Here is a 19,415-nt window from a genome sequence, read left to right on the forward strand (position 1 = left end):
GGAAAACTGCTCCCTTCAGTATGACTTTCACACGTGCCCCTGGCACTGCACTGCAGGGCTGGCAAGGAACAGGCACTGTGCTTTGTTTTGTGTTGACTGCCGAGAGTCAGGGCTTCAGACAGAAAATGTTTATTAAAAATACCCACTTAAATGTTATCTGAGTTCCCTGAGGGTAGAATGGAAAACTGTGTTAGTAAATATGCTGCATCAGAAAACTTACTACTTTGGGTCCAATTCTTTCTTCACTGGAGCAGAGCTCTTCCCATCATCACTGAGATGCAAACTTAGCCTCTTTTCATAAGTTTGTCACAATAGGGAGCGGGGGGGGGGAGCGTGTAAGTAGTGTAATCTGGGAAAAATGGTACATGGTTGAAAACTTGTCTGTTTCTACAGCAAAGCTGAAGCTGTTTCAAACAGGCTCAAGTGAGGGTTGGAGCTGGTCCTCCTGTGCTTGCTGTGTCTGCTGCCCAGTGCTCCCTGGGGCAGCCAAGCCCAGTGGGAGGGCACAAGGTTACTGCCTGCCTGAGCAGCTTCTGCCACACTGACATCAGGTTAAAGATGAAGACCAGGCTTTCTGTGGAATGAGTGACATGTAACAGCCTGCTGAGATGTTGGTGATATCAGGATACAGATTTTTTTTTTTTTCTACTAAGCACATGGCTGTTAATACAAAGAGCTCAGTGTAGATACTAACAATTAAGCCTAATTTATAAAATTGGGACACTCCTTACCAGAAGTTACTTATATTTTTCAGAAATTGACATACTGTGACAAATGGACTTTTCCTTACATATTTTTAGTTATTTAAGGGACTGCTGATTTCTTATTTCTAGACTGGTGCACTGAAACTTTGGGGACCACAGGGACATTGTGGTTAGATGCATATTTCTATATATTATGGATATTCAGGAGCTATGAGCTGCTTTTGAGGTGTACAGGACAAATCCAACTTCTAAGTAAAACTGATGGCATTACACCAGGCATTAATTTGGTTCCTCATGCAAATACCTCTAAAACAGCACGGGAAAATATGCACAGGTGCCTGAGTCCCACTGAGGATCAATAGGGAGTTGTACGTTCCCAGCTTGTGTAGGTGCCTTTGAAAAAGTTACTCTGGAAGTTGTTTAACCAAAACATAAAAGGAGCTGTGGTGTGTTGCATGCGGGTCTGTGGCACGCAGAAAGTGTGTCACACCTGCTTTCTGGCATGTGCCCTCAGCTGAGCCACAGCACAAGGTACACTGCTCTAGAAAAGAGGTGTATGGCATGTCTGCTCACTTCACAGATGCAGCTTTCCCACAAAAACTGCAGAAGTTTAATGATTTGAGGCTTGACCAGGTTCTCCTTCAGAAAGGGAACTCCTACTTGAAGCTCAGCAGTTTTGCTTCCAAAATGGCATCCAGGAGAAGAGGCAGTGTTTGGAACTTCTCTGCAGAGAAGAAAAAGCCATGTCTAGGGAAGCCCAGCAGAAGTTTGCAGAGGACTTAACATGCTTGCTTTGTTATTCACTGGGTTAGTCCCTTCTAAACTGTAAGCCCTCCAAGGCAGGAACCTCAGTCCCTGTGTTTGTGCTGGTGCCCTGATTAGGGCATGTTATGTGAAATTATCTGTATTTCATAGTTGCCCAGCCTTTTACTATCCCTGTGTCTCAGATAACACTATTTACAGTCAGAATAGCATTCTGTAAACATTTAGGCCGTCGAATAATTTGAGGATCCTCTTGCAAAGTTAGCAACTAGAAGTTGAAGTTAGCAACTAGAAGTTGGCAGAAGGAGCCAGGACAGTTCTGCCCCTAGCAGATGGTTTGCAGTCCACTAATTATGATTCATCCAGTGTCCTAGAGGTTGGGAAGGCTTTGGATATCTCTTTGAGCAATGTAGTTATTGTACTGCAAGGATGATCCTTTTTGAATGCAATGGCGAGCAGAGGAGGTTTCTCCTGACTTGTCTATACTGGTGGATCCTGAGCATACACCTTCTCAATATTCAGCAGTACTGGGATCCCCCTGTGGAAAGAAAAGCACAGCTCTGTGCATTTTTGGAGTGCAGAGTATTTGTACAGCTAACTATGTGGTAATAGAGGTTTTATTCAGGTCCTAGAGAAAATTTCAGTGTGGAAAGGCAGACACACTGAGTAAGTGAGAGAGTTCAGTAGAAAAAAAAAGTGTGTGTGTATCCTGGTAAATTCCAGGAGCTTTGAAATTTCATTGCTGTTTATAGCTCAAGGCAATGAGAAATGTCTCACATGTGTAGTGAGTAAATAAATACAGCACACACAGCCCTCTGCAGATAGGTTTATCTCATTTTAGCATTTTACTTAATGGTGTCTGCAACCTCCGTAAATACCACAAGAAGTGAAATGGCTTACACGATAATTAAAAAGCTGTTTCTGCTGAGAGTCAAGCCCCTTCCCTCCCTTCTCCTTTGCCAGAGGAAGGAGCTGAGCTATTGGACGGGTGCTGATCGCTGCACACAGGTGAAAGCAGCTTTGAGTGTGGGAATCCTGGGCAGCGGTGCTCAGGCTGTCAGGTGTGTCAGGTTCCTTTAGGGAACTCTGGGACAGAGCAGCTGCATTTTTAGAATGAAGGTTCAGCAGGAATTTGTACATGGTCATAACACTGAATATTTGCTGTGGGCTGTAGCCTGTCCGTGCTCTATTGGCCGTAAAGTTCACCTGCCAAGTACTTTCTCATTTAGACCTTCCTGAAGGATTAAAGGCAAGGCTATTGATATGGCCTTATAGAAAAGACTCTGTCTGAGAAAGAAGCAGGAAAGTTTGGATCATTTGTGGTGTCCCCTCTGCAGATCATCTGCCCATGTGGTCACTAATTGAGAGGCCAGGGTGACATTTTTTTGCCTGTTGTGTTGAAATTCCAGTTTCTCGGGGGACAGGACAACATCCCACTGCCTGTTCATGGAAGAGTTAATTGTGAGCAGACCCATCTTTGGCTGGGACTATGGATAAATCACACAGCATTCAAACTAAATCTCTCTCTCTCTCCTAATTTAGCATCTGAGCAACACCTGGGAGTCAGCATCCTGCGGGAAGATTGAGGATCAGATGGCTCTGACAGATCAGGCACGCAAATACATGGCCACCTTCCCCACCCGGACTCTGGTGATGTGAAAGGGTCCAAGCACAGAGAAGCATTATGGTCTTGAGAACACTTCACCTCCACTGGGAAATTCCTGTTCCTCTGCATGAGAACTTTTCATGAATGGGAGAAGAGCCTATCTTTGTTGTGGTACAACAGTTGGGAGCAGCACAAAGTGCATTTAGTCACTCAGCATATATATTCTTGTTGGATTTCACCCAACTTAAGAGTTTGTGTTTTTTTTAATGATACTTGCCTAAATTATTAGGTATTGAGTTTGAATCAGTAATTAATGATTAAGTGCAGTCTTATAATAAAGATAATTTTTCTTGTACTTTTTGAGATCAAACAGACTTAATACACCAGTATTCTTATTTCAGTGATGTGCTAGCCAGGGGTGGGATTTAGTTTGTGTATTTTTTTTTTATTTTGTTTTTTAATAATAAAAGAGCAGGTACTCAAACAGATGTATTTTAAATCACTGAACAAAATGAATTGGTGTAAAATACTGAAGTGAAAAGCATTACTACAAGCGCTTGTCTGTGCAAAATGGGAAAGCTGATCAAGATTGTGAATGCTCAAACATCCATCCTCTTGAAATACTCCTTTCTGTTTTGGTTCTAGGCCATTATACATTGTGTGTTTCTGTTGGGGGGGTGGGTAATTAGCTTGCTTTAAAAAATATTACTGTATGAAACATAGATTTATGAGAAAAATTATATTTTTATTCAGTAATTTAATTTTGTAAATGCCAAATGAATACTGTGTTTTGCTGCTACTGACCTTAGCGTGTAGACATGCTGCTAGTGTAAAAGGAGCAGTAGAGCTTTATATGGAAAAAAATGTTGATGTTAGCTAATTGACTATGCACTAGCATTTCAGACCTTTTTGTTTTAATTTTTTTTTACATCATTTCTATTTTTCCCCTTTTTTATAAGCAATATTTTTGAACACTGTTCTTGGGAGATTTTTATTTGTATGGATGTGTTGTTTTGTTTCTCATTGGTTTGTAAGAGCATGCATTGCACCTTCATATGTTTGGGAGAACACTGTCTCGTTCATGTTGTCTCTTTTGTTCCATGTCTAGCTATTTGGTCCCTAACTTGGGTCTTGTGTACTGAATCAGGTTCTTAGAAATATATGGTTCTTTTTACTGCCATATCGGATCTTTATTGATATGGCAAAACACTGATTTTATTTTTTTTTTGTGTTTTATAATAGCCTCTGACTTTGCTGCCTTAATAGCATTTGGTGCAGCTTTATCTGCACTTAATTTTTTATACAACAATGTACTGCCTTGTAGATAAATAAAGTGTGTTGTTTTTTACTTAAACCTGCATGGCCTTCTAATCTTGTTTGTCTTCAGTTTTCTTTGGCGATGGTGTTAAAGGCAACAATCAAGATAAGAAGGTTTTTCCCAGCACACTTAGATAAGCAAGGAATAGAGTTTTGCAGACCATCGTCTCAAAATCCTCAGTTTTCATTGATTGTTAAGGAAGTGGAAGGAGCACAGCACAAAACAGTGAGCACTGAGCATGTTGTGGTCTCAGGGCACTTCTTTATTGACATCAAAGCCCAGGTCAGCTTCAGTCAGTGGGAGACTCACTGCACCTTTTGTGCAAAACTGCCCTTATCCCACAGGGCTGCCTAGTTCACTTTTTCATCTAAGGACAATCAGGTCAGGAACCAATTGAATAAGAGAAAAATATTCTGGAGTTCTTATAACTGTGGAGCAGGCTTTTCTCATTCTTGTCTTAAGAAAACAGAGGTGAGAATATACTTTGAAACCCTTGTCCATTGTACCTCACAGCAAATAATTGGACAGACCTGCAAGAGCCTCACACAGCTGGTGTGCTGAGAGACTTTCAGCCCTAGGAAGGCTAGAGATAAAATCAATTCCTGACCAAACAAACAAATAAAAGGCAGGGAGAAAAAAAAGCATTTTGTTGAGTAGCCTGAAAATAAATTGGTGAAATGTAAGTTGATACAAGTGTTTCAAAGTCATATTGATATTCATGAGAGACTTCAGGTCCATGATGAAAGAAAATGTGCTGAGCCCCAAAAGTCCTTTTTGCTCCCTTCCCAGCACCTGCCTAGTCCTCCCAGCTGAAGCCACATGCTGGCCTCAAACCATGCAGTACACAGAAAAGGTGGAGCAAAAAGGCCTTTTTCACCCTCTGCACAGGTCCCTGCTTGTGTGTTTTTGGCTTTCAGTGTGAGAAGGGACCAGTGCTCACAGCAGCCGCCTTGCATCCATCCCCCGTGTGCGATCTAGGCTCTCAACCCAGTGCTGGGGACCAGGGAGAGCCAGCCCCAGGCAGTTTCTCAGTGGTTACCACAGGCAGGACCCCGGGGCCAGGCATGGATTACGGAGAAGGGGAAGCCTGGGGGAGCCCCTGCCTGTGCCAGAGATGCCGGGCTCACGCCATAAAAACGCTTTGTGCAAGATGTGAGTGCCCTTCAGGACGCGGTGGCGTGCAACGTAGGAAGAGGGAAAGGTCTGCTTTGAGGCATGCCACACAGCTTAGGCAACGTGTTACCGCTCTTAAAAAAAAAAAAAAAAGGAAAAAGACCCACCAAACTTACAACAGGATTTCAAGGAAAAGAAACACCAAGCTTACAAAAGGATTTCAAGGCAAAACTCTTGCCTTGTATGGCTCCAGTGGTAACTGCACAGACCCTGGCTGAGCTTAAACAGACCATTATCCCAGTGCTGGGAACCATGGAAGCTCAGCCTGCAGATGCCCAGATAAAGGAGTGGGCTTTTTTCCCCCTATACCCTCAGTTGATTTAAAATCCATTTCAGTTGGAAATACATCCAAATGTGTAACTATTTACAGTACTTCTCTTCTTGATGAGCATGCTTAGAACAAATACAGAGGAAAATGTTTCTTTTCCCCATTTCTCATTTCACTGAAAATGCAAAACATTTGGTTGATTCAGGCTGGTTTGCATACGTTTCTGCATGCATGTGGTGCCCAGCATGGCTGAAGGAAGAGTCTTTCTTTGGATGCTAGACCCAGGAAGCTGATTATTTTCCCTTCAGCAACAGTGGCTAGATTTCCTTTGCAGCAAAGTGCCACATCCTACACATATTTCTCACATAAATATCACCATGTGACCCTCACTGTCTGAAACACACATCTGTCAGAGGCCCAACAGGAGTCCCACCTCTCTGGGACTCAAAATTCCATCATGAGCTGGTCGGGAAGAGCTGTCCTGAGACAAATCCATGTGAATGGTCTTGGTGACAGCAAACTGACCTAGCAGTGGCTCTTTGCACAGATGTATGGCCATCCTGCACCCATTTAAACCTAGAGTAACCTACCAAAATGAAAGGAAAGCAGGTTCAGTCAAGTTCTCATTTAATGGAGAGTAGATATTTGGCTCAAATTCCTATTAACCTTTTTATCCTCTGTAATTATAACTTAATAATGTTGTCAGTGGGAATTCTTTTGATTTCTGAAAAGAATTTAAATTATCATTTCAGCATGTGCCACTAATTAAAAATGAAGAGGCAAAAGAGACAGGGCAAAAAATACAGAGAAGTAGCAGAGTGTGAAGTGTTTCCCAGCCAATTCCCTGTCATTCTTCAGTCTTGTAAGCAGGGAATCCTGGGGATTCAACTCTCACAGGTCTGACCCATGTGACAGCTATAAGCCTAAACTGAAAAAGGGCCAGAGTTTGGATTGGTTTTGGGGAAAATTATTAGAGCTTGAATGAAAGAGCCATACTTTGGAGCCAAAATAGATCTGCTGAAGGTAAAGCAGAGATCAGGCACAGCATTGAATATTCCATAGCATAGAGTGATCCTTCAAGAAAGCCAGAAGGTTTTTTTCCTTGTATTTGTAATCTTGATCCTTATCCATGCCAGCTAAGTCAATGGCAATCAGCCCTCCCTCAAGCCCACACAGGCAGGCACATAGGTAAAGGATGTTTCTGTAACATTGTGAACATCTTAATCATAACCTCCTCTTACTCCTGCTGCATTTGATTGTATTATTGTATTTCTGCCTCATTCCTGAGCAAAGACAGGTGTGATGGCAAAGCACAGAACAAAAGGCTTGTTCCTAGAAATCTATTTAAAACGTTTTTTTATGTTTTGTTTTGATTGTTGGGGGGAGGGGGTGGTTTGTCTTGGGTTTTTATGGGGGGTTGTTTTTTGGTTGTTTTTTTGGGGGGGGTTTGTTTTGTTTTTTTGGTTGTTGATTTGTGTTTAAGGAGCATGTTAAAAACGTTTCTGTTTGGGAAAGAATGGTTTTGAGGCACTGGCCTGTATTTTGCTGTGTCCTTGTTTTCCTAGCATGGGTGGAGTCAGTCATGAGAGCAGACATTGCTCAGGAGCAATGGTGGAGTTCTGCCTGGGTGGCCAAGGAAAGACACTGGTCACATCTTTCAATCTCTAGTCTAATGTCTTAATTCAAAAGGAAGTCATGTCTCCTGACCAAATGCACTTGTTCCCTTTGTTTGCCTCTTTTCTTTGAACTCGACTTTGATGTCTCAGCGGTTTCACTGAAGACCCTGCTACCAGCATAAATTTGTTTATGACTTTTTTGCTCCCAGTGACTGATGGAGGCGCGATAATGGAGATAGACCAAAGAGGTCCAAATTCTGCCTTCAGCTGTATTTGCAAGTTGGCAGTGGTAAAACAGCTCATTGTTAAGGACTGCAAAATGTATTTGCTCTGCTATTATTTTTCCATAGATTATTGGTCATCAGGCTGTTAAGTTTGTTTTTGTTTTTTGCAATCCCTCTTGATACGATACATTTCTAGAAGGCATATTTCCAATCAATTTGAGTAGCAGAATGTTGCCGATTTTTAAAATTGTTTTGTAAAACAGCCTCCACTTCTCAGACTGGGCACGTCCACATTTACAGCCTAGAAAATTTTGTTTCATGGGGAGAACAACTTTTACCCCTTGATTCAATCACTACTCATCACCGCAGCTCCAAGACGTGCTCTGTGCACGCATCTGTCAGAGAAGCGAAGACGACGAAGAAGAAAGTTTCAGGAAGCTCTCCCCAGACAGGTTTCTACACTAACCATAGAGACCACCTCTGCACCTCCCGGTTCCTGCCAGCCCAGCTGCAAGCCTGCCATGGCCCTCCCGATAGTCAGCCCCCAGAGAGCCTTGAAAGGATGCCTGCAGGTGTGCTTTCCTGCCCGCTGCCTCTCTCGTGTTTCATTAACTCTCTCATCAGTGTACATCAGCACAGGAGTTATCTGAAGGTGCAGGGAGGCTATCACAATTTCAGTGATGGGTTTTTGATATCTGTGTTCCTTCCAGCTCAAGGCAGGGGCCTCTGAGGTGCTGGCTCAGCTTTCCTGTACAGATAAAGGTGTTGCTAGCCTGTGCTGCTGGCTGGGAAATGGAAATCTGGAAGAGGTTACAGCTCCTACCTGCTCAGCCAAGCCTTCTTGCACCAAAGAAATAAACTAAGAAACAGCTGTGTTTTGCTGTAGTCAGAGGCTTAAAATACCCTTCAGTGAAATAATAAAGAAAAGAGATGATCCTTTGTTTTCCTTTTCTGCTCTGCTCATACTGGCCATCCCCTTTGTACCCTTACCCACTTCATCTCTGTTTCACCAAGGCACACACCCCTGATGGGGTTCAGGCCCAAACACTGCAAAAAGATTGATAGAAGTCTCTGGTCTCCATAACAGCAGTGAACCCAAGTGCATACTTGCCCAGGACTAAAGGCATGGATCATTTCCCTGCCCGTGGCAGATGTGCTCCTGCCACTCCCACTCAGCAGAGGCCCCACACACTCACGATGGTTCTCTTGGTACCCCAGGTTCAGGATCATCTTCACTGAAAAATAAGCTCTGATTCTATCTTGAGTAACACCCTCCAGTCAGGGAGGTACAAAAAAGCCTTTCTCTGGAGGCAATATGCTCCTGGCTGGAAGGCCCACCAGGAATAGACAAGGCAGGCCATGTTACACCCAGTTTTGGCACCCTCTCAACAGCTTCCCACCTGCCCAGGAAGGGGATGGGTTCTCCTGCTGCCCTGTGAAGGTCCCACAGTGGTAGTCCAGGAGCAGCAAGCCACAGGCACCCCTCCCGAGCTATCACTGACACAGAAACACCTTTAACTTTCTTTAATCAAAGAGGCTAGAGTTATCCTTTCCTTGCCAACCTGATTTGTGGCCACATCCCATAGCAGAAATCCCATAACGAGTACAAATGCAGTCTGTATGATAATAAGCTACAGCACCAATGTGCTAGTCACTCCTCCATCACTGCTCCGAAACCCAGGGCTTTCTAGCACAAACTTTCATTGCAGCCAGCTGGAATAGCTACTGCTCAGATCTCAGAGCCAGAGCCAGTGTCATTGTCATCAGGGAGGACTGAACCTGACACACACCTACACCACGATTTTGCCACAGAAATCATGGCAGCAAGCATGATGATTAAAATAAGATGCTGGGTTATTCCAGCAGTTCCTCGTCCTTTTTTGTCACTACCAAGTTTTGCTGTGCTGTCTGTCCGACATCCACAAAATACTTATTACGATCCTTTCGGGCAGTTGACCAATGGAGCAACTTGGTTTTTATGTGACAGATTGAACAGAGTGAATGTGGAAATGTATTTGATACTTCCATTTGCCTTCCAGTCAGTGATACAAGCTCTTATTCTTTCCTCTTTAACATCCATAACTAACTTTTTCTGAAGGATTTCCAATAACAGAAATCCACTTCAGTGGATTCCAGTCAGTGATACAAGCTCTTATTCTTTCCTCTTTAACATCCATAACTAACTTTTTCTGAAGGATTTCCAATAACAGAAATCCACTTCTGTCTAGAGAACAGGAACTTTTCCAGAAGGTTCAGTGTCCCAAAGACAGCCCTGTATTTTCTTAAAGACCATGCTGAGGGTGCTGCAGCTTCAGCCTTGTTCCACCAAAGCAGGTTTCCACACCCTAATCCAACATTTCCAGTAAAACCAGGCTCTGTGAAAGGAGACCCCAACATGTGTAGTTTTGGACTGACCAGATTCCTTTTGGCTGAACACAAAGGCTGACCAAGGACACCCTACTTCTGGAGCAATGTTCAAGTGCTGCAGTGATGAGGATGTTTTGAGAAGTTGCATATAGAATAACACAACCAAGCAACAGAGTGTGCTGCCCTTGCAGTTTCCAAGTCCTTGAATCTGCTGAGGAAGTTAGTGTTCATAAGGCACCTGCTGCAAGTCAGCAAAGGACTTCCCTGGGAGGTGATGATTTTCCCTTACCTTTACTCATGTTAAGTAAGTGCATGCAAATCTCTCTCTCTTTCTATTATATATATAAATTGTGTATTTTGTCAGAAATAAAAGAAGGATATTTTACTGAGCAGGCCCAAATCCCAACCAGCAGTCTGAGTATATTATAGGCTGTGTACCATGTGCTTGCTTTATGAAGACTATTGTCCACCAGAGCAAAAGCTCAAAAAGGACAGAACTCAAATTTCAGACTTTGCATTCAGAAAAAGAGAAAACCATCCAAACAAGAGGTTGCTGTGAGAACATATTCTGTGATGAGAACTGAAACTGCAAGTCATTGGTTTTCATTGAAAGCAATGCAACCAAGAGTCTGAAATCAGTCATGTCCCCCAACTGATGAGTCTTCTGAAATCCGCCACCTTCCAGATCACACAGATCCTGAGATTTCTCAGCTTCCTCATTTGTGATCACAGATTTCTGTAAAAGGGTATTTCATGATTAAAATCAAATTAATAATAATAATCATAGAGACACCATGGAAAAAAAATAATACACAGAAGTTGTCTGACATGTTTGGGGTTTTTTCCCCCAGTGAATAATGTGTTAATTTTTCGATTTATGCTGCAAGTGATTTAACACAAAACCTCTTATCTTAGAAGTAAGGTTGTCAGAGATTTGTTCAGATACACTGTGGTTTAGACTGGACTAGACTTAAACTCACAACCATATTTTAACCTAATTATTCCATGCATGCTGCAAGAGTTTCCAGCCAAGTCAATGGGAGTAATCATGTGAATAACACACACAGGTTTCGGCCTGAAAATCTCTACCACCCTCATTTGTGGGTCAAGGTTGGTCTGCTTGGGGAAAAGCACAATGCAGTGCCAACAGTGAATGGCCTTTACATGGTCCATTTCCAAGAGATACAATGATACCACCAAACCACCAGGGCTGCATGCACATAATGAAAAGTGACAATGCACTCATTTGTGAAGGATATAAGACAGCCATGGTAGTTAGGGCAACATTTGCATAATCACATTAACTTTAAGGACCTACTTTAAAATTGACCTAACAATGGTTGTCATTGTTTAAAGCCACAGCTGTCCATGCTGATCGGACGACATGCTTGGTCAACTTGTGTCGCAGACATCTTCTTCAGGAGGACTTAGAAAGTTTGACTGAAAAAATCATAGGCTCCAGGACATCCTGTGAATGTCTGGCCTCCCACCGTGGTTCGAGTATCAGAGAATCCACAGCTTTCAGGACTGCACAACTGCTGCATTCTCATTGGCACCAATGTAATCTATGACACAGCTTTATTTTTCAGAATTGTTCATCAAGGTTGTGTGAAAAAAAACACACCAACTGCTTATTGGCTGCTAAAAATATTGCAAAACATGAATAGTCTGAGCCCTGATTATTTTAGGCTTAAGATTTTTAAAAATTGGAACTTCCACTCCAGACATGACACTTCAGTCAGATGTTTCTTCAACACACTGGGAAGACTGAACCATTTAAATCTGCATATGCCTTGCACCCCCACCACAAAATTGTTGATATTCAGCCAAAAATGTACCTGGTGAAAGTTCTTCAGTAGAAAAATATTTACATACATTGTCACCAATTTTCAGGGTAGTTGTTCTGATGCCTGGAACGATGGTGTACATGTACATGGTTCTGATGAAAACCCAAACTCTTAGCTAAGACTTCTGTTGCCTTGATTTTAGAAAGGCAGCCTTGTCCACTTTGAAAAACATGTTTATTTTAAGTATTTTCAGGATTCTCAGACAATCGAGGTGGTACTGGACTAGCTGGAGGGAACTCAGAGTTTCAGTTACAGTGTGTCTTCTTTGAATAACACTAACCACAGGTAGGAGAATGACTAGAGCACACACTCTAGAATGGAAAACAAATAAAGAGAAATGTCGAAGAAAAAAAAAAAAGTAATAGCAAAAACAGTTCAGTCCTTTCTGAGAATGAGGTTAAGGAAAACTTGTTTTTCCTTGCCCTGGTAGGCCTAGTTAGCATAGCATGAGTCCGTGAACTTTAACTGACTTTTTGTTTTGCATTGCATATACTGTGATTAAAAACCCATTTAGGCTCCCCACTGTCACTTGGTCTCAAACCAAATTAACCAGTTTAAATATTCTTATATTGGTTTCAATTAAAAACTCTCCAGGGTTTACGCTGTGGATCAGGGACTCAAAAATTTAGGCAGGAGTGTAATTTGTGACTCCTATTCCTATGAGAATTCATATAGACCTGACCAAGTCGTGCCCTCTGAGCATTTCATTCAGCACAGGAGCACCAGGGGCTCAAGTATGTCTGGCAGCTCCCCTCCTGGGCAGGACACACCACCACTCTGAGGGTAAGGGGCTACACTTGGTCATCTGCCACCCTGCTCTGCGCTGTAGGGCCTGATGCAATGTCACATCAGGCTCAGCTGAGATGCCTTGGTCCCTCCTGCTGCTCCACACTGAGCCTGCTGCATGGGAAGGACGAGGTTACCCAACACCAGTGCGGAGGGACGCGGGGCAAGGTGGGTGTAAAGGCAAGCTGGAAGCAATGGGAATTACTGGCTAGGAGCCAGATGTAAATGTGTGCATGAGTGTGTGCACACACATAAATGTGACTGTGCAATTAAGATTAGTATTGTAATGAATATACAGAAAAGTGGGGAGTGAGGGGAGGGTGAATTAATTGCATGTCAAACCTCAGTTCTGACTCCCCTAACTTTGAAGTACTGCACTCCCAAGCCTTAATGACCTTTTAATTTATACTTTAAATGATAATTTTTACCTTTTGATTATTCAAAAGATGGGCAACATTTGACACCAATAGTTTACATTTAAGAAAAGTAATTGAAAAGATGCAAATGCCTTTACTGAACAGATATGCAGAATGCCCTTCTGCGTTAAGCACAGGTAAAGTGAACAAGCATATTAATATAGGCAAAGCTTCACTAACCACATTTATTTATATTTTAGGCGCTTAATTCATCATGAAGATCAGCATTTATTCCTCATATTCATATCTGATCACATTAAGGCTACTGAAATAGTTCAATAGCATTAAAAGAGAACTGCAGCTACAGCAAAGATAGGGATGAGATCTCTGAAACCTCTTCAGAAACACCTATGCTCTTTCAGCACTTCTATACTGTTTCGGTACTTCAGAAACCTCCATACTTTGGGCCTGAAAGAAAACACAGCTCCATATCACTTAGACCCACATACCTTTCCCACACGAAGAAAAGCCTCAGAGGAGAGTACTGTCAAAGAAAAAAGTAATGCTTGTGCACTACTGTCTTCTGACAAAAAACAAACCTTTGGCAGGGAAAGTGATATGACACCTTCATTTGATCTTATTTTGGGATTCAAAGAGCTATGGCAGTCCCTTTATGTTAAGTCAATGTCAAGATTCATTATGTAACTTTTACTTTCGAAAATCAGCATTGTGGCACTTGTAAATTCCTACGGATTCGGTTATTACTTGAACACAGTTTTGTTGCAGTATGGTAACTAGGCATTTCATTACACAAAATGTCTTGTGTAAGTTTCTGCAGGGATCCAAGACTGAAGGGTCAGGTTTCATTTTCCAGTGTAGCTCCAGGATTTCTGCCTAATAAAAAATCTTAATATTTCATAGGAGAGACTAAAATGTGTAAAGCACAAAGGACTGAACTAGGGAATCCATTAACATGCTCAGTAGGTGGAGTATCAAACCCTTCCTCATCATCAGACATGTGCAGTACCATCTGCCTGCCAAGAACATTTCTACATTCACACTAAAAAACCACATGTGTTTACATGCCATTCCCAGCCCATCCCCACACACAACATTGGCTAAACCCAAAGCTTTGCCAAGGGAAAGGCTAACAGCAAAACAACATAGCATCCAACTCAGGCCTCCTCCACTAACTGGGCTCATCCAAAGTTTATGCATCTAAAAAGGAAGAAAGAAGTTCTCTTCAGGAAATCACACTTGCCTTTCAGGGCTCAGTCCATTTGAGGTAAAATCTTGCTCACTTGTTCAAGCAATGAGCTTTCACTTTCCTGCCACCACTATTTGCTGACAGATTAGAGTATTTCATGTTTCAGCTCCACCATTTTACACAGACTACAGCTCTTATACTGTACACATGTCTGCATTAGAGAACAATTTGAAATAAGTTGAAGATTATGTCAAGTATGAGCCCACAACAGCATAAAATTTCCTATTTACAAATAGCACCACTGGTAAAAAAGGCAGACTCTAAACATAACCCTAAATTTATCCTTTGTAAGACAAAATTAACTATTACTAATGCATCTGGATGTAAAACAAGGAATATGAATAGGATCATAACTGCTTTATGTAACTCTCCCTACCAAAGAGAAACAGTGAGTCATTTATCTTAATGATGCCAATATTCTGCCAAACATAAGATAAAACTTCACAGTGTGGATAGAAAGTTCAGAAGCCTATTCAAGTACCAAGCAAATTATCATCAGATATCAGGAAAAGTAACTCATTTACTACAGAGTCAGACAAGGTTTACAAGGAGAGCAATATTTTTATTAGACTGCCTGATACAGCCTCTTAGATCAATGGTTGAGCTAATGCAAAGATATGACAGACTTTGATTTTCTCTGCAGCAGAAAGCATAACTTCACTTGCACCCTCGGGCAATCAGAGGCACAGGAGCATTCCCTAATTGCATGACACACGTGGGACAAAGCGCAGTCCCATGACTGCACATGGAAGTGGTGGCGCAAAACCAGCACCGGCAAGACCTCCTACGTAAAGTTAAGGGTGCCACTGACACCGCACGTCAGAAAGGCCAAACAGCACCGAGGCACAGGAGCACACTGTGTCTGCACTAAAGCAGGTAAGACCCTCCATCCAGATATTATCCTATTTTGCCTCACACACGCCACAGGTGGTGGTACCACCTGTACTGTACCTCTAGGGACAGGCAAGAACTATCTACAGACCAGGTTAGTTTTTTCTTCAGTGGTGGAGAAGAGGCAAACGTGTTCTTTTTGGGGTAGTGCATGCCCTGACATGTGAGATTTAGTTAGCCTTTCTTAAATATACACTCTTTAGACAGATTAGTATTAGAAGGTCATAGGCAGCTCAAAATAAAATTACACAAACCCAACCCAGCTGCCTCCTCCAAAGTCCCCACACACTTCATTGCAATATGCATGTGGGTTAATTTCAGCTGCTGTAACTCACTGATCTTCATTTAGCAACTTCTGTTTTTTCCTTTTTTGGTTTTTTTTTTTTTTTAATGGAACTTTGAAGGCATGGGCTTGTAGAGAAGTGATGTAAAACAACAACCCAAGAAAGCAACCTAAATTCAGCATCTGTTCATATCACTGAAGAAAGAGGGGGAAAATCACATGTCTTTTCCTTCTGATAGTATTTTCAAAACCCATGCAAACAGCGCATAACTCTTTAAATTTTCCTATGGATATTTTGGGGTTTTCCCCCTGCTGAAAGCCCTTTCATGGAAACTATTGTCCTGCAAGTCTTATGTTCCACACACATTTAAATATCTCAGATCTTACTCAGATACTACTGCTCTTTACCTATTGTTCATTTCTATCACAGCATCAGTCAAAAAGTGCAAAAGGAGAGCCTGAATCTAAGACACAGCATAGCACAACCCCAGAAAGTTCCTATTGTGTCAAGCAAATTTGCTGCCAGGAGAATTATTTAAAATTATTGTTGTAAGAATAGATCTCACACCTTCAAAGAGTCCATGTGTTTTCTGCTGCTTGCAACAGGCAGTGAAGGCACCTTCACAAGCAGGTGGGACTATTCATTTTCATCATACAAGGGCATATCATGAAATAAATCTACACAGTTTCTGTGAGAACTTCTTTCATAGGCACACATGAAGACATACAACCAGAGCTCCCAAGCAATCTTTTGCCTTTCTTTTGCTTATTGCAGGAGCTGCAATAGCTGTTCTGTCAAGGAACTGCAGTAGTGATATTGCGGGTTGTGTACTTGTGGTGGTGGCTCGTTCCCTCAGTTATGATCAATCAGTTTGGGATTCCTTTCATTCTTTCACTGATGCCTGGGAAGGCTGACCTGGAACAGAGACTAGACAGAGCAAAAGGAATAAAATAAGTATTTATTGAAAAGGATACACCTTGGGCAGTGCAAGAGCCTGTCTGGGGCTCCACCCAAGTCAAATCAAAGATCGATCCAGGTCACAAGATTTTACACTTTTATAAGTTTTGTTTCTACATAACTACAATATCAATATCTACATATTGGGGTCAATTGTCCAACCACAGCCCCAGACTATGAAGCCTCAGCCCCCTGGCTTGCCCCCTTCCCTTCACCATTGTTTATGCTTTTGGGTACCAGCTGTCCTTGATCCTCTAGCTAGGAAGGGATTGTTTTATCTAACCGCCCTGTGAAGAGACCTCGCTAACACCTAATATGAAGTTTCAGAGTTACATACCAAGCAGAGTTACATACCAAGCAGAGAATCTGAAAAATATAAAAGCTAAAACCCAAGACATCATCACCGTTTCTTCCAAAAAAAAAAAAAAAAAAAAAAAATAAATGGAGGGGGATTGAGAAAGAAAGGAGGGAGGAAAAAAGGGAAAAATTTCCCAGCCTGTTTCTTTCACATGGACACCACGTGCAGCCTCCTTCCTGCTTTGCCATGTTCCATGGTAATCACTTTGATCCCTGGGGAGGTGAGACGGAAGTTGGTCTTCACCATTTAATTTTTTTATAGATAGCAAAGTCCATCCTTCCACCTGCATCCAAAGCACTGAGGCAGCTGGCAGAACAAAGCAGGAGAGAAAAATAGTTGACCAGAATCTATCTGAAATTGCCAGCATACAGGTGCAGTCTTGTTTTTCATCTCAGTTGCAGCAGTCCCCAGTGACTGTCAATGTTTTACTGAGGATAATTAACCCTTTTTTGCCTAGAAAGGATAAGTGAAAAAAACCAACCAATCAAAAGAAACCCCACACGCTATCCAAACTAGAATAGAATGACATGAGTAGAGAAATGCAAGAATCATATCTAGTTCAGGACTGTGCTACAAATAAAAATGTTGCTATACAAGTAAAAAAACTCAGTAAATCTGTGGGGAAAATTTGTATCTTTGGATTGCTGAGATAGCTCCAAGGTTAGCATGCTACTTCTAACACCTGAACAAGGTGGTAAAGATAAACAGAGAAACCACTCAAGAAGCACCGTCAAGAGTAAAGGAGCAATTGTTAAGCAAGGAATAGTAAAACTGAACAATAAACTTGGATAAGCACTGTAGACGGGAAGTCAGCAAATCCAAACAACTGAAATAAAAGATAAGACTTTGAGGATAGATAAGAATTCCCAAAGCCGCAGTTTGGCCGAGCTGTCCACATTAAACATTCCTTCAGATCCTCAAGGAGAAGTGGTGGTAAAGGAGTCTTATGAGGAAATCCAAGTGCAAAAGGCAGGACTGTTCCCTGCAATGTAGTGCCTCGTGCTCCTTCTCTGGCTGGTTGTTCAAGTCCTAAACTACAGGCTTCCACTACTACCCTGAGGAGATGACTCCATAATCCCAATGCTAAGATTTTTCCATTTACATGTAGCCCAGGTTTTGCTTCTCATTTTCATCTCATTCCTGCTATTTATACCTCCTTCCATTAAAAAGAAAATGCCCATCATTGCCATTTGACTATTGTGTGTATTCGCCTCCTTTTCACTCTCTAGCTAGGTGGCTGTCATTAACAAGGATGTATTTATTTCTCTGACAGCCTCTGTAGAATCCGCCCATCAGTTAAGGGTCCCTCCAGCCCTCCAGGACCAGGCTCACCACAGTGGCTGCAGGGAGGGAAAGGTCCTTGCTTCTTGCTGCCATCACCTGATACCTCAAAATGCCCCTCTCAAAATGCACTGGGTTTTTTTCCCCTTCTCCAGTCACATGGTGAGTGCATGTCTAACCTCACTAGCAGTTTCTTGCCTTGCAGAAAGTTTATTTGGTCCAGGTTGCTTTCCCCCCACCTCCCCCCCAACATTAGTTTTTCCATAGCAACTTGAATTCTAACTATTTGTCCCTCTAACTTGTCACAAATTCTGACAGCTACCCACCAGTGAAAGCTGAGTGATGGCAGGACAGAGAAGTCAAACACTTAGGCAACATCTGGGCTTGTTTTTACCTTCAGTCTTTGGTGCCTCAGCTTTCAGGGTGGAGAGTTCATAAGGATGCTCTGCAGCTGCTCTCCAGCTGTGACAAACCCAGACTTAGCTCTGCCAAAGCCTCTGTAGCTGTAAATAAAGGCAGTTTTAGTAAACAGAGAATAATGCATAGGTCTGGGAGGAAAGAGGCGAAAAATGGGGGACAAATGCTCAGCTGTGCTGGTACAGCAGGAGTTCAGCGCAGATTTACTGAGCCCTTCCTGATTCACCTCAAAACACCTCCCCAGCCCGGAGTTGGGGATTCTCGAGCTGCAGTCACATTCCTGGCCCTGAGCAAAACAGCCCACTCTGGCCTGAGGGGCAGCGCCAGGGAAAGGGGTGCCTCCAGCCCCAAGAGCCACCAGCCTGCCACGGGGCTGGAAGTGCTGGAAAGCCGGGCTGTGATGCAATCCTCTGGCAGTCATCGCAGCAACACTTGCCTGGCTGTGCCAGTCTTGCCTTCTGTATCCCTCGCTTTGCAGAATGCCATGTGCAGACTCAGTGAAAGGGAAAACATTTCCCTTGCCAGGAGATTGCAACAGCAAGTCTTGGATATTCTGTTGGCAGTAAAAATAGAAAACACTCTTTGGTGGTGGAGGTGCCCAGTTTCTTCAGACCTCTCAGCTCCTCACACAATGTTTCCTCAGTGTCTTACCTGAATCTTCCTTGCTGCAGTTCAAGCCTATTCCTTCATTTTCAGTCAGCAAAATTATGAAGAATAGCTTGATGTTTTCCTCCTTCCGACAATGTTAATAGTAATAATAGATAATCACCATCTAATGAAATGGAATGGGATTTAGAAATATCAGCCATTAGGAGCCTTCAGCTGAAAGGGAACTAAGTATGACAAAACCTGCTCTTTTAAGTTTAGTATTTCAGGATTTAACTGGATTCACACTGCTAAATGGAAATTCCACAGCAAATGGAATTCTAGGCT

The 19,415-nt window shown here is 42.4% G+C and overlaps 1 protein-coding gene across 9 annotated transcripts in view; it reads left to right on the plus strand.

The window, feature by feature from the left end:
* MYB (MYB proto-oncogene, transcription factor) overlaps positions 1-4,778 on the plus strand; it is a 28,473-nt gene extending 23,695 nt beyond the window's left edge. For all 9 annotated transcript variants that reach the window (XM_062488847.1, XM_062488838.1, XM_062488843.1 and 6 more), the window contains one exon: positions 3,009-4,778. In XM_062488847.1, coding sequence (XP_062344831.1) covers positions 3,009-3,125 — 117 coding nt within the window. In that variant the 3' untranslated portion in view covers positions 3,126-4,778. The remainder of the gene's footprint in view (positions 1-3,008) is intronic.
* Positions 4,779-19,415: the final 14,637 nt, after the last annotated feature.

This window comes from Cinclus cinclus, chromosome 3 (assembly GCF_963662255.1).
Source record: "Cinclus cinclus chromosome 3, bCinCin1.1, whole genome shotgun sequence".
In the NCBI taxonomy this organism is placed as follows: Eukaryota; Metazoa; Chordata; class Aves; order Passeriformes; family Cinclidae; genus Cinclus; species Cinclus cinclus.